Below are 13,279 nucleotides of genomic sequence, written 5' to 3' on the forward strand. Positions count from 1 at the left end.
TAGAAGGAAGGATTTGTCTCTCCCGATCAAGAGATCGAAGCGCGTTTCGTCGGAAGAGCGCTCTCCTTGTAATCGGCGTTCTCCTTCTTTTGAGGATTCTTCTACTCATCGTAACTTTTCACGAGAGAAACACCACTCCCGCTCGGAGGTGTCGAGACGCCATTCGACGGATAGGCGCTCCTTGGACTATGAAGATATTTCCTCAAATCGGATTCCTGCCTCGGGTAGACGCTCAGCCCCTTCTGTTTCTCCTTCTTCTAGAGTTCGTGCAAGAAGAGAGAGTAGCTCAGGTCATAGAAGACTTGGTTCGTCGTCGCCGTCTCTTCGTTCTTCTCCTCGTATTCTCAGAGAACCTAGGGAATGCCCTTCCGGAAGTAGGCGCACTTCTCCTTCCGACTACTATAGTCGGGCGTCGGATAACGTGACTGGTAGGCGCTCATCGCATGGAGTTCGCTCCTCCCCTGTAAGACATCAAGAGTCTAGTAGGAGCTGTTCGCCTGGAGAAAGACACCTTGATCCTCGGTTGCTTCGTTCTCCTAGTAGGCGCTCTTCGTTCTCGAGACTCCCTACTCCTCATCGGTCTCCTCGTGCTAGAATCAAGAACGCTCAGCGCCCTGCTTCGTTAGGCGCCTGGAGCCTACAGACGTTCTCCTCGGTAAGGACATCTCGCCGAACCGCCCTTGCTCCGTTTAAGCGCTCGGAGCGTAGCAGCCGCTCTCGCTTCGTAGCATCAAGAGCCTCTCGAGCGCCCTGCTCCTGAAAGGCGCCCTATTTTTAGCAACGTTTCGCCGCTTGGTAGGCGCCAGGATTCCACTAAGCGCCCTGTAACAGATAGGCGCTCGGCGCCTAGTAGCCGCTCTCCTCACGATCGGCGCCAGGTTCTTAGCAGGCGCTCTCCCTCTCGTAGTTTCCCTAGGGATAGACGTGGTCTTTCTAGAGAAAGGAGTCCTTCCTCTTTGGATGTTAAGAGTTTGTCTGCACTTAGGAAGGAATGCGAGTTTAGACAAGAATTTTCGGATAAGCGTCCGTCTTTTACAACTCGTCGTTCTCCTGTACGCCTCTCTACTTTGGAATCTTCTCCTCATTCAAGACGTTTGTCTCCTTCATCGCACTGTACCCCAGCTAGGAAATCATCTAAGGATTCTCATAAGGATCCTCATCCTCGTTCTCCTCATCCTCGTTCTCCTCTTCAAGAAGACCAGGAAGCCTCTGAAGTGAAGGAAACTAATACATCAGCAGCAGTTTCTTCGTACAAGAAGCTCACAGAGCTTCTCCTTCAGGAGTTCGGAGAGTCTTTGAGCCCTACTCTGCTCCTCCTTCTCCACACTCGTTGTTCTCCACAGCGAAAGCAACGAAAGGATCTTCGTGTGTGAGAATGAAGCCGACTCTTTCTATGAAGAAAAGCGCTCAAGAGTTTCGTTCATGGATGCGCACTAAAGAGGAAGCGGGGAAAACAATGTTTGCCTTCCCTCCGTCGCAAGCTTTCAGGAAGGAACAGGATTTTGGTATGAGACAGGAGAACCCTTGGGACTGGGCCTTCCGTCGTCAGCTGACGCAGATTTTTCGGCACTAGTAGACGCCACTAGAAGATCAGCTTTTGAATTCGGCCAGAACAAACGTTGGGCAATGAATGAAATGGATCACATTCTAAAAGGCATGTTTAGAGTCTTGGAAGTTTTTTCAACTTTCATCGATTGGTCCTCGGAGCCTAGCCAAGAAAACTCAAGGACCGGACACGTTTTCTCCGGAGGATTTGAATTGTGGTCCTTATGCCTGTATGGATAAAATCAGTGAGAGATGGGGCCAGCGAAATAGCTTACTGTTTGGAGCAGGGGTCTTGAAGAAAAGATCAGTATTTTGCTCATTTTTAACAAAGTCTGTCTCACATGCCTCAGAGGATCGTCTTTGCTCTTTGCCCCTCTCTCTACACCAGCTGTTTCCTAAACACCTGGTTCAAGACTATTTCGAAGGCTCTCTCTGCCAAAGCTACGCAGGACCTTCTAGCACAGTCTGCAAGGAAACGCGCCCTACCTTCCAGACTAAGACAAAGAAAGCTAAGCCGACCTCTCAGGAACCCTTTCGAGGGCATCTACCTCTAGATCCTCTTCGTTCAGAGGTCGGAAACCAAACAGAAGAGGGAGGACTTTTACGAAGTCAGTCAAACCTCCCAAGTAAGACTCAAGTCCTTCAGACAACTGTAGGCGCCAGGCTTTTACAGTTTGCAGAAGTCTGGGCCCAGAAAGACGCAGATGCCTGGACCCTGTCAATTTTGAGGAAGGGCTATCTAATCCCTTCGCTTCGAGGCCTCCTTGACGAATACCCCGAGGGAGTTGACGGCCAGATACAGGGACCCCATCATGAATCAAGCCCTCCGACTAGCGGTAGATCAGATGCTGGAAAAGAGGCGATCGAACTAGTGGCAGATCATCTTTCGGCAGGCTTTTACAACCGCCTGTTCCTAGTTCCGAAAATCCTCAGGGGGATGGAGACCGGTGTTGGATGTAAGCGCCCTGAAACTTCTTCGTCGAAAAGAAGAAAGTTCACGATGGAGACCACTGCCTCGGTGTTAGCAGCACTCCGTCCAGGGGATTGGATGGTGTCCTTGGACTTACAGGACGCTTACTTCCACGTACCAATCCATCCTTCCTCGAGGAAGTTTCTAAGATTCATGATGGGGGGGAAGAATCTTCCAATTCAGGGCCCTGTGTTTTGGCCTCTCCACGGCCCCCCAAGTCTTTACGGCCATCATGAGGAATGTGGCACAATGGCTTAACACCTGGAAGGGGTGAGGATTTTCGCTCTATCTCGACGATTGGCTTATAACGGGCCAATTCCAGAGGATCGTTGTCTGAAGGACTTGAAGAAAAACCCTGGATTTGACTTATTCCTTAGGACTTCTGGTCAATCTGCAGAAGTCAAGTCTGATTCCCGCTCAGAGTGCGTTTATCTGGGGATCCGGATGAACTCTCTGAGTTTTTCGGGCTTTTCCGTCACAGGGAGGAGGAGTCCGGCCCGGGGACTCCGAAAAAGTAACAACCTTCTTAGGGAAAGAAGTATGCACAGTGAGGGAGTGGATGAGTCTGCTGGGGACGCTCTCCTCACTGGAGCAATTTGTTTCCCTAGGAAGGTTGCACCTGAGACCGCTCCAATTCTTTCTTCATCGGAATTGGAGTCGTCCTTCTCAGGATTTGAAAGTTCTCCCTGTCAATTACTCGTCAAATCAAGAAGGAGTTAGCATGGTGGGCGGATCCCGACAAGTTCTCGCAGGGACTGCCTCTTCAATCCCAGAAACCCAGCCTGGTGTTGTTCTCCGATGCGTCGGGAAACAGGTTGGGGGCAACTCTGGGAACCAGGGAGGTGTCAGGAACCTGGATGGGGGACCAGTCTTCCTGGCACATCAACAGGAAAGAACTAATAGCCGTGTGGCTTGCTCTGAAGGAGTTCGAGTCAGATGTGACAGGAGCAGTTGTGCAAATAAACTCGGACAACACCACGGCTCTGGCATACATCAGGAAACAGGGGGGGACGCATTCCTTCTCTCTGTACGAAACAGCAAGAGATCTTCTTCTGTGGACAGAAAAAGGGGGATAAAACAAAACTTCTCACCAAGATTCGTACAGGGAGAAAGGAATGTAAGGGCAGATCTCCTCAGCAGGAAAGATCAGGTCCTTCCCACAGAGTGGACTCTGCACCAAGATGTTTGCCAGAGCCTTTGGAAGTTGTGGGGCAGGCCTCTCTTAGACCTATTTGCACTTCAAGAAACAAAGACTGGATCTGTATTGCTCTCCCATCTCGGATCCAGGAGCAATAGGGATAGACGCTCTCCTACTCGATTGGAAAGGACTCGATGTATACGCGTTTCCCCCCTTCAAGATTCTGGGGTTGACGTTAAAGAAGTTCGCAGAGTCAGATTCCGCGAGGATGACTTTGATAGCTCCCTTTTGGCCAGCACAAGATTGGTTTCACAGAGGTGCTGGAATGGCTATTGGATGGTTTTCCAAGATCGCTTCCTCTAAGGAGCGATCTACTCAGACAGCCCCACTTCGGACAGGTACCACAAAAAACCTCCCCGCTCTCAGTCTGACTGGCTTCAGACTGTCCAGAAACTGGTCAGAGCGAAGGCTTTTCGTCAGCAGCTGCTAAGGCAATCGCTAGAGCGAGGAGGTCTTCCACATTACGAGTGTACCAATCGAAGTGGGATGTCTTCAGAAATGGTGCAAGAGGAATAACGTTTCCTCTTCCAGTACCTTCTGTGAATCAAATTGCAGACTTCTTTTTATTCTTAAGACAAGAATGTGGCTTAGTCGTTTCGACGATTAAAGGCTATCGTATGTATGTTTGGCGAACGTCTTCAGGCACAGGGGCCTCCCAACTTATCGGAAGATAAGGACCTACAGGACCTTATTAGGTCGTTTAATACAACGAAAATGCAGTATCCTAAGAACACCTAGCTGGAATTTGGATGTAGTCCTTCAATTCTTGGGTCCTCTAGGTTTGAACCCCCTGATTCAGCCTCATTCAGAGACCTTACCAGGAGACTCTGTTTTTGATGGCTCTAGCTTCCGCCAGAAGAGTGAGTGAGCTTCAGGCGATTGATGGTAATGTGGGTTTTTAAGGAGGACTCTCTCATTTGCTCTTTCCTTCCTGGTTTTCTTGCAAAGAATGAGAACCCATCAAGTCCATGGCCCAAGAAGAACTTCGAGATTCGTGGGTTATCTTCTTTGGTAGGAGAAGAACCCGAGAGGGAACCCTTTGCCAGTGAGAATGGGTAAATACTACCTTAGAAGAAAAGAGCAACTGAAAGCCAACCGAGAGGTTCCTCCTGTGGTGTTCAGTAAAAGAGCCTACTCGTCCATTGTCGAAGAAACGCATTGTCCTTCTTCTTGAGAAGCCTCATCAAAGAAGCACACGGATCCTGCCAGAGAAGAACATCTTAGGCTTCTTAAAGTGAAAGCACACGAAGTAAGAAGCCATAGCAACTTCTCTTGCTTTCAACAAGAATATGTCCGTGCGGCAAATCTGATGGAGACAACATTCTGATGTGATGTCAGTCAGTGTTCGCGAACCAACTACTTACGTGATGTGAGAAATCACTTACGAAAAATGCTTCGCCTTGGTTGGGCCCGTACGTATCTGCGGATTCAGTGCTGGGGCAGGGAGCTGGAACTCATCCTGTTTAGTAGTATAAATTTTTCCCCCTTGTATTTGTTGTTGTTGGTTGCCTTAAAGAGGATGCATGATGGCATCTCTTTAGGTCGTAATACTAATCTTTAGTAGTTTGGTTAGGTGGTCTGATGAGTGTGGCTCCTTGCAGTAGTAGTGGTTAGGACCTGTTAAGATAGGGACGAACTCCCTTTAACAGGATCCGACTTGGATTCTACCACACAAAGGGATCACATATCCCAGTGGTAGATCCGAGAGTCTTTCAGCATCAGGTCACGTCCTAGCTGTAGCTCTCCAGGCAACGCAGACTCAGAGATAATATCAATGAAGCTTCTGCCTGAACAGGTAGAACCAAGGTTATTTATATCCTACAACATCAGTTGTTTCTTATCTCTCCTTATTACTTTAGCTGTCTCTTACCCTCCACCAAGGGTGCCAATCAGCTAAGTATATATCTGGCAGGGAAGTTCATGTACAAAAATGATATTGTTAAACTACAATAAAGTTTTGTACATACTTACCTGGCAGATATATACGTCTAATGGCCCACCCAGCCTCCCCTCAGGAGACAGGTGAAAGAGAAAAAATCTGCTGGAGAGATAGATTGGTTCATACGCCCGCCACCAGCGGCGGTAAGGTAAGGAGACCACCTGACCTACCTGTCGCGTGTGCCGCGAGATTGAAATTCTGTCGGAACGTCGGAGACTATAGCTAAGTATATATCTGCCAGGTAAGTATGTACAAAACTTTATTGTAGTTTAACAATATCATTTTTGTATACATTCTGAAAATATCAGCTGATTTCATTGTATCGATATGATCACTTTCTTAAGATGCCAAATGGAACTTAATTTACTAAAGAAAGCTGGGTTTAAGAATTGCCGCTATATTATTTAAAAATGTAGTATACTAAATAAAGTGCTACATGTGTTTTTTTTTTTTTTCAGTGCAATGCTTTTGCCTGCCAAAACAATTTGCAGTCTGCTTATTAGTCATTATTCGTAATTTCCAGTTGTGCTTGAATTACGATGCTCGTAATTCATAGGTCCCAGTCATGCTTGACTTAAAGCCTTGTTGTTTACTAAAGGGCAAAATTTTCTTGGTAGTATTTTATAATCAAATTAAAGGGTTTTGTGATATTGACAGCTCCCCAGCTATCCTTAATAGTATCGGGATTCTATCCAATCTTAAAGGCATACATTTATGGAGATTTACTTTCAGTGGGTATTACTCTGCTGATAATGATGTCTGATGTCACACTTTAAATCATACATTGACTATGAAAAGTGCCCCCATTCTACAACAATAATTTGAGAGAAAAAAAATTTTAATATCATAACACGTATTGAAAGATATTTTAAAGTGATTTTGTATACAGTATCCAGTAGACTGTATGATTTGTTTACGTCTGTTTACGGCCACTTGCTAGCGACGTAACTAGGGAATTTTTTGTAAGTTTATGATAACCTGACATAATTCAGCTTATTTTTAGTATTTTATTAATTTGCTGAGAATTAGGCTTGATATTCAATGTTTTACTTATTAGCAATAATATACAAGTGCCCTTTACAGTACATACTACGTACCTAGCCTAGCCTATGGCACTCAGTCAACCATTGTATTATGGCCAAATTGGGTGTATGTAGGGCAGTTATTTTACTACAGTATATATTTAAAAATGAGAAAAGTACATTGAATGGTATGTTATTTAATATTGAGATTATTTAATTGTAATTTGTGTGTATTTATGGGTAATGCTATGTATAAAAACGCAAGGTTAAGGTAATAACTGGTGGTCAAGAATGGATTAATCCATTTTCAATTATTTCTTATGGGAAAAAAAAATTCATTCTGATCTCGATAAAATCGCATCTTGACGCATCCTCTGGAACGGATTAACATCGAGGTCCAGGGCTCTACTGTACTAGTAATTCTATTTGTCCATTTTTCTTCTCATGTAAATTGACTTTATTGCTGTTATCTAGTCAAAGGTAAATGAAGGTTTGTAATTTGTCTATCAGTGTAAGATTAAACAGTATGTTTTAGGCAGTAGTTAAAACACTTGTGGGATTACCCTTATTTTATCTGTTTCATTTGATACCATGATGTCCTTAACAACAGCAGGAAACTAGAAATTTAGGTGTAAAAACTATTGAATATCACCAACAGAAATGGATAAAAATGTTCAAAACACGGAGAACCACTAAGAAAATATTAGATTCTGTATGCTCTTGTATGTAGCATAAGCATAATTACCCAAAACTCTCAGTGAATGGAGTAAATAGATGTAAATCTTTAAAACGTGTCAATAGGGGTTGCAGATGCATGTAACCTAACCTGAGGCCACAGCCTCTTACACAAGTTCAAAAGCTTAAGCTACCTGGAAGCTTGTAACGTACCTCATAGTTACTGAATACCTTTTGGAGGCTGTGACACCTTCGTGCAAATGTGGAGGTATTGCTTGTTAAGAAAAAAGGAACGAAAAAAAGTTGCTGTATATAATTTGTCTTTTTAATTGGTCAAATACATAATGAACAAAAGGAAATTTACTATTCCAACCCATGTGCTTAGTTAGCTGCCATTTACATAAACTTAGTCAGGTCTCTCTCTCTCTCTCTCTCTCTCTCTCTCTCTCTCTCTCTCCTCTCTCTCTCTCTCTCTCTCTCTCTCTTCCTCTCTCTCTCTCTCTCCACAAGCTAATTTCTACTATGTAGGGTCTTAGTCCTATAGATTAATTTCTGGTGAGTTTTAAAAGTGATTTACTGCACAAAATTGTGAAGTTTTTATACTACAAAAATAAGTTAAATATGTTAAATCCAGTTCAACTTTGGGCTGTACTGTTTTCAAGTTAAGACCAAAAGAGTGACAGTGTTAGGTACTGTTCCTTTGTGTATACCCGAATGAACTGCTATATATATTTTCTTCTGCATTTGAAGTTGTGGGACTCCATTGAATATTATTGCCATCTAGGAGCCTGTTTGCACAAAGAATTTCTTGTAATTTCTTGCATTTTTGTTGGTGAAAGTTCATAGTTGGCTAAGATGGTCACGCTTGAATGTTTGGGTCACTTGTTATAATTATTCCGCCAAATGTAGCACCAAGTGGCCAGTGGTGGAAAAATTAGTCATGTGTTCTGTAAAGGGGAGTCATTCAAGTAGTACATGTTTATAACTTCAATTTTATCAGTAATATTGGTAGGATATGAAAAGATGTTAAGACATTTACAGAAGGTATGTCTTTATAATATTGTCATAACACTTGCTCAGAGTAAATGAAAAGCCAAACTTGTCAATATCTGAGCTGTTTCAAATACAGTAGGTAGCTTTATTGAGCTTGTGTATATTACAGAATGTTTGAAAGTTGTGCATACTTACTGGTATGTGTTTTATTTTATGAAAAGTTACTCAATTTCTCTGAAGGATAAAGAAAGCCTGTTCAGTTGTGCTACTTTATTATAATTTCAGGTGTTCTAGAGACTGTTCTCCTTCGTCAAAGTTTATGCAAGAGAACGCTTGTCGCCCTTCAGGTAAAGATTGCAACACCTAAGTGTTTTAGCCTTTGGTATGACTCAGAATGGGGTTTGGTCTAACCATATGTATATTTAATAAAACTGTTAACTTGAATGACTCCTGCTGATCCCAAAGGTCCAACATAGTAACAATGTAAATTTTGAATTTTGTAGGGTATTCTAGCTCGTCAGTTAGTGAATGATTGCCATAACTTTTTCCATTCCGTATGCTAGGCAACTTCAAAGCTAGATATCATTTGAAAGTATATTAGTTCTTGTTGTTTTTAAACATCCAAAACCATTAGGCCCTTCTCAGATGCAGAATATGCTTGTTTTTTGCAATATTGTTGGTTAAGAGGAATTTTCTCTATACAGACAGTCCCCGGTTATCGGTGAGGTTCCATTCTCAGCGGGGGCACTGATAAACGAAAGCCGCCATAACCGAAACTCGGCTATTTTATGGCGGGTGCTGATAACGGGAACTCACTGTGTTATAGCGCCAAAATTGCTGATTTTATGGTGATAGACAAGCACCATAAAACTGGTTCGCTATTAACTGAGTCCGCTGAGAAACTGGGACTGTCCGTATGGTAGAAATATACGTACATTGTAACTTGATACCTGACCTATGACTACTACTAAAGAAATGACAATGGTCTGACTGAATTGCTGCTTAAACTTTCAGAAATGGAACTTCTTTATCTCTGTCAAGGCTGTTTGTTGGAGGGTCAGTTAGCAACATGTTAGGCATGAATTTTTTTTACACTTAAAAAGAGACCTTTTGATGGGTCAGTTGTTCAGCACTGTTGGTAATGTTCCAGAATTAATAAGCTGAAATCCTGCTTGTGTAGTGATTTAGGAAAGTAATATTTTACTCAACGTGAAATTTATCCTTATATAGTTTCATCAGACCAGTTGGTCAGATTTTCTGCTGATGTATAAATCTAGAAGGAACATTCAAGATTTGCTACAAGATGTAGTATGTACTTTTTTCCATCATTTTTGCAGCTGGCTATTCACATCATTTGACTCTATGTCATTCCCCGATATGTGAAGTGCCAGAGTGTTGGAATTCATTTTTGAAGTTGGTGAGGATTCTCTGTGAATTGTTCAGTACTTTAGTAAAATGTATGGCACGTCACATGTCATGGTGGTTTTGTAGTTAGATTTAGTCTGTGAGTGTTGTCTTGAGGTCACAAGTTGTTAGGATATCACTTGTATTATTGAGTAATGTTAGACTGATTGTAACACCACATAAAAAAGTTCACGTGCTAAATTTCATCTAAAAACTATGATACAGCATAGTACAGTACGTATATTTCAGTTGTTTGTACCAAACAAAGTATTCCCTTGGCTAAACCATCACACGTTTTTACCAGGAATTTTGTTCTTCTTGAGGTTAAAAGTACCTCCTCTTGATGCACAACAGATTCTTATGAATTAAAAAAGTTAAATTAGTTACGGTAAACTTGCTTTGTCATAATGATGGTGAATGTTTTTGTGTGTGCAGTAGTCCTCACCTTATTAGACACATTTGAATATGGATATTTTATAGTTCAAGCTATCATATACGTTAGATTTATCATTCAATTTAAGATTTTTTGTTGGTGCATCACTTTTGAAAGGGTAGGATGGCAAAAAATTATAATAATGTAGCCACTAAGTTGAGATTTGATAAAGTTGCAGGTACCTAGAATGTATTTTTCCTCTTCTTTCATTTGCACTTTTATACCAGCAGTCCAGATCCAATTTTACATTTTGGATTTTTGCTATGTGTACTAATCTTGGCTGCTCCACTAGGTTTCATGTCTGCAGTACTACTACAGTTCCTCCATTGTCTCTTATTGCTTTTTTCCTGTGGCCAAACCATCTTGGTATACTTTCCAGCAACTTCATTGGTAATACCTGTCCGTGCTGGCCTGTATTTTTTGTAAAGTCTAGTTAAATAATTTTCCATACTGTATGATCACAGTTGGGTATACAAAAGCGTGATATTAAAGATAATGGTCATTTAAAACTGTTGGTGGTACTAAAGACTCTGAAGCATATCTTTTGCCCCATGCTATATTGCTGTCTGTTTTTATGTATGTAATTTACCAAGTAATTACTTAGCCAAGAATTTATAAGTACCAGCAGCGAAAATGTGAATATTGCGAGAGCGACTCTTGTTTTTGTGTAGCTAGGGACCCCCACCCACTATTGGAGTAGAAGGGAAACAACATAGCAGAGAGCTTAATTTATTTCTGCTGGCTGGCTCCCAACAAAGGTTGTAAGCAGCAGCTCTTTAAATTTGGATGTCATTGTCTTTACCAGTTGTTAACCATTGTATTGGTGAAATATTTTGAGAAGCTTTTCATAGCCATTCGGCATTTAGATAGTCAAGCTATCAATTACAACCTTTTTTTGATCAATTTTAGATTTAGAGACTGTTCATTTAACGTATATCTGACTCAGGAGTGATTAGCATCCGTTTTTGTAGCAAGGGTTGCAAGACAGTTGACATCTGTTAGGTACAACTTGCACGGTGCGTACCAAGTGTAGGAGTCAAGTTTGCTCTCCAGATGGGATGTGTGCTGAATGCGTAGACTGGGTTCTACACGATGGAAGGGTTTGTCTTCGGATCTTTCCAAACTGGGAAAGGATAGGAAGCGAAAAGTGACAGCTAGTCACGAAAGATTTTTGGCTAGTCAGGAATGCTCTAAATCTTCCTCTGAAGTACCTATTATCTCTTGTTATGTCACCTAATTCCAATCTCTCGACTATACCACCTACTCCTTTACCCACTACCATGCCTCCAAACCCAGTGCCAATGTCATCCCTGAAGCAAGGTTTGAGTGTAAGTTTGAGCTCTTGGCTGACTCCATGGCTCAGTTAGGACAGTCGGTGCTTATTCTTGATCGAAGGAAAAATGAAGTGTTTAGTGGAGGAGCTGGCTGTCCATCCCACCGATTCTCTTAGGCGAAGGTCCCTGACATACCTCCCCGTGCCTGGGAGAAGTCATACTGGAGGCCCAAGGAAAGTTGGTGGGGGTTTGGGTCTGCCCACATGCAGTTGGCCTCTCATTTGCACTTGTATGGGATTTCCAGGCGGCAACAGACAGCTGCTGGAAAGGTGTCTTGGGTAGTGCACGTCGGCTTTCTTCCAGTTCGGAGACATCTAGCCCTGAACAATGGCACCTATGGCACTTCAGTGATAAATCCAGGCCACTGAAAAGTCTGCAGTGGATGTTTCTTACACCCCTTAGGTGCCTCTTAAGGAAGTTGAAGAATTTAAACCCTCTTGCAGTTTCTGAGACAGCCCAGAGGTTTTTTCCATCAGACAGTTCTCCTGTTAGATGTCAAGGAAAAAGCCTTTTCCAAACTTGTGGTTAGGCAAAAGCACCGAAGTTCATTGCGCCTATTGGAGCCAGTATTGACTTCAGAGAGTATTTTGGCTAGATCTTGCTCTCCTAGGCGGTCTAGTGTGCAAGAGCATCGAGTGGCTCTGGATCCTCCTCTTTTGGTGAATGATGCAGGTGATTCTGAGCACCCAGCTCCAGTTTGTGTTTTGGCTCCCGAACACCCAGTGATGTCAGGGTGCCCGCTGTCTACTGTTTGCGTCTTGGCTCCCAAGCATCCAGTTGCTGTTGACCACTTGGCTACTTTCGAGCGTACGGCAGCTCCTGAGCCCCTGTTGGCACCCAAGCACCCATTGGCGCCAGAGAATAGCTAACACAATCTTCAAATTTCAGCTGCCTGTACCTAGAAATTCTTAGCTATGTAATTACTTGGTAAGTATACTACATAGAATCTAATTTAAATATCATTATCAACTACCATACATTATCTTTTGCACTATCCTACCTATCCATCCAAACATATCACCCCACCCCCCTTTTTGTGTCTTCCTCATTAGCAAAAAGATATTTTGTACATGCAACTTCCCCGGCAGATATATACTTAGCTTATGTCTCTGACGTCAGCTAAGTATATATCTGCCGGGTAAGTATGTACAAAACTTTATTGTATTCTAACAATATCATGTTAAACCAGACTCCAAATTACTGATCCTAATCATCTGGATCTTGGGTGTGAAAGGTGATGTATTGAATGCGCTTCTCCTTCCCCATTTGCCCACAGATTAGTAGAGGTTCCACCAAGAGTGCAACACACACCAGTAAAGTTCCAAAGAAGAAGAAAATGGAGTATCCGAAAGTACGCAGAGACGAATCGTTCTTTGAAGAGCATCATGGCGTCAAGGTAAAGCTTCGTATCGTTAAATAATATCTCTCTAAGATTTTCAAAGATGGTTCTAGAGGCCTTCAGGATTAAGCTCATTGTGAATTTATGGCTCAATATTCAATCTAGTTCCAAGTTTTATGCAATTGATTACCTTCATCTTGTCTTTATGAATTTTACTAACACTTTTCTAACTGAACTGTTGCCTCGCCTTTCTGGAGGCCTTTTCACTTGATATATCTGTCTGGCTTTATTTTTTATGGTAGTTTGTAGGTTTTTGACTAACTGTTTCCCCTAGGTCATAACTGCTTTTTAATACATAACTATTCGCCATTAATTTCTTCTTGAATCGTTCCCTAGTTTTCATATACATACATTATTAGTTTGTGGG

The 13,279-nt window shown here is 42.5% G+C and overlaps 2 protein-coding genes across 2 annotated transcripts in view; both read left to right on the forward strand.

Annotated features, from left to right (window-relative positions):
- LOC135199327 (prolyl endopeptidase-like) overlaps nucleotides 1-13,279 on the forward strand; it is a 119,509-nt gene that overhangs the window by 53,431 nt on the left and 52,799 nt on the right. The gene's annotated exons all lie outside the window — the stretch shown is intronic.
- The window catches only part of LOC135199326 (prolyl endopeptidase-like), a 48,981-nt gene continuing 44,296 nt past the window's right edge, over nucleotides 8,595-13,279 (forward strand). Inside the window, exons 1-2 of the mRNA XM_064227260.1 lie at nucleotides 8,595-8,689; nucleotides 12,790-12,909. Of these exons, the coding sequence (XP_064083330.1) occupies nucleotides 12,850-12,909 (60 nt within the window). The 5' untranslated portion in view covers nucleotides 8,595-8,689; nucleotides 12,790-12,849. The remainder of the gene's footprint in view (nucleotides 8,690-12,789; nucleotides 12,910-13,279) is intronic.

Source organism: Macrobrachium nipponense, chromosome 25 (assembly GCF_015104395.2).
Source record: "Macrobrachium nipponense isolate FS-2020 chromosome 25, ASM1510439v2, whole genome shotgun sequence".
Lineage (NCBI taxonomy): Eukaryota > Metazoa > Arthropoda > Malacostraca > Decapoda > Palaemonidae > Macrobrachium > Macrobrachium nipponense.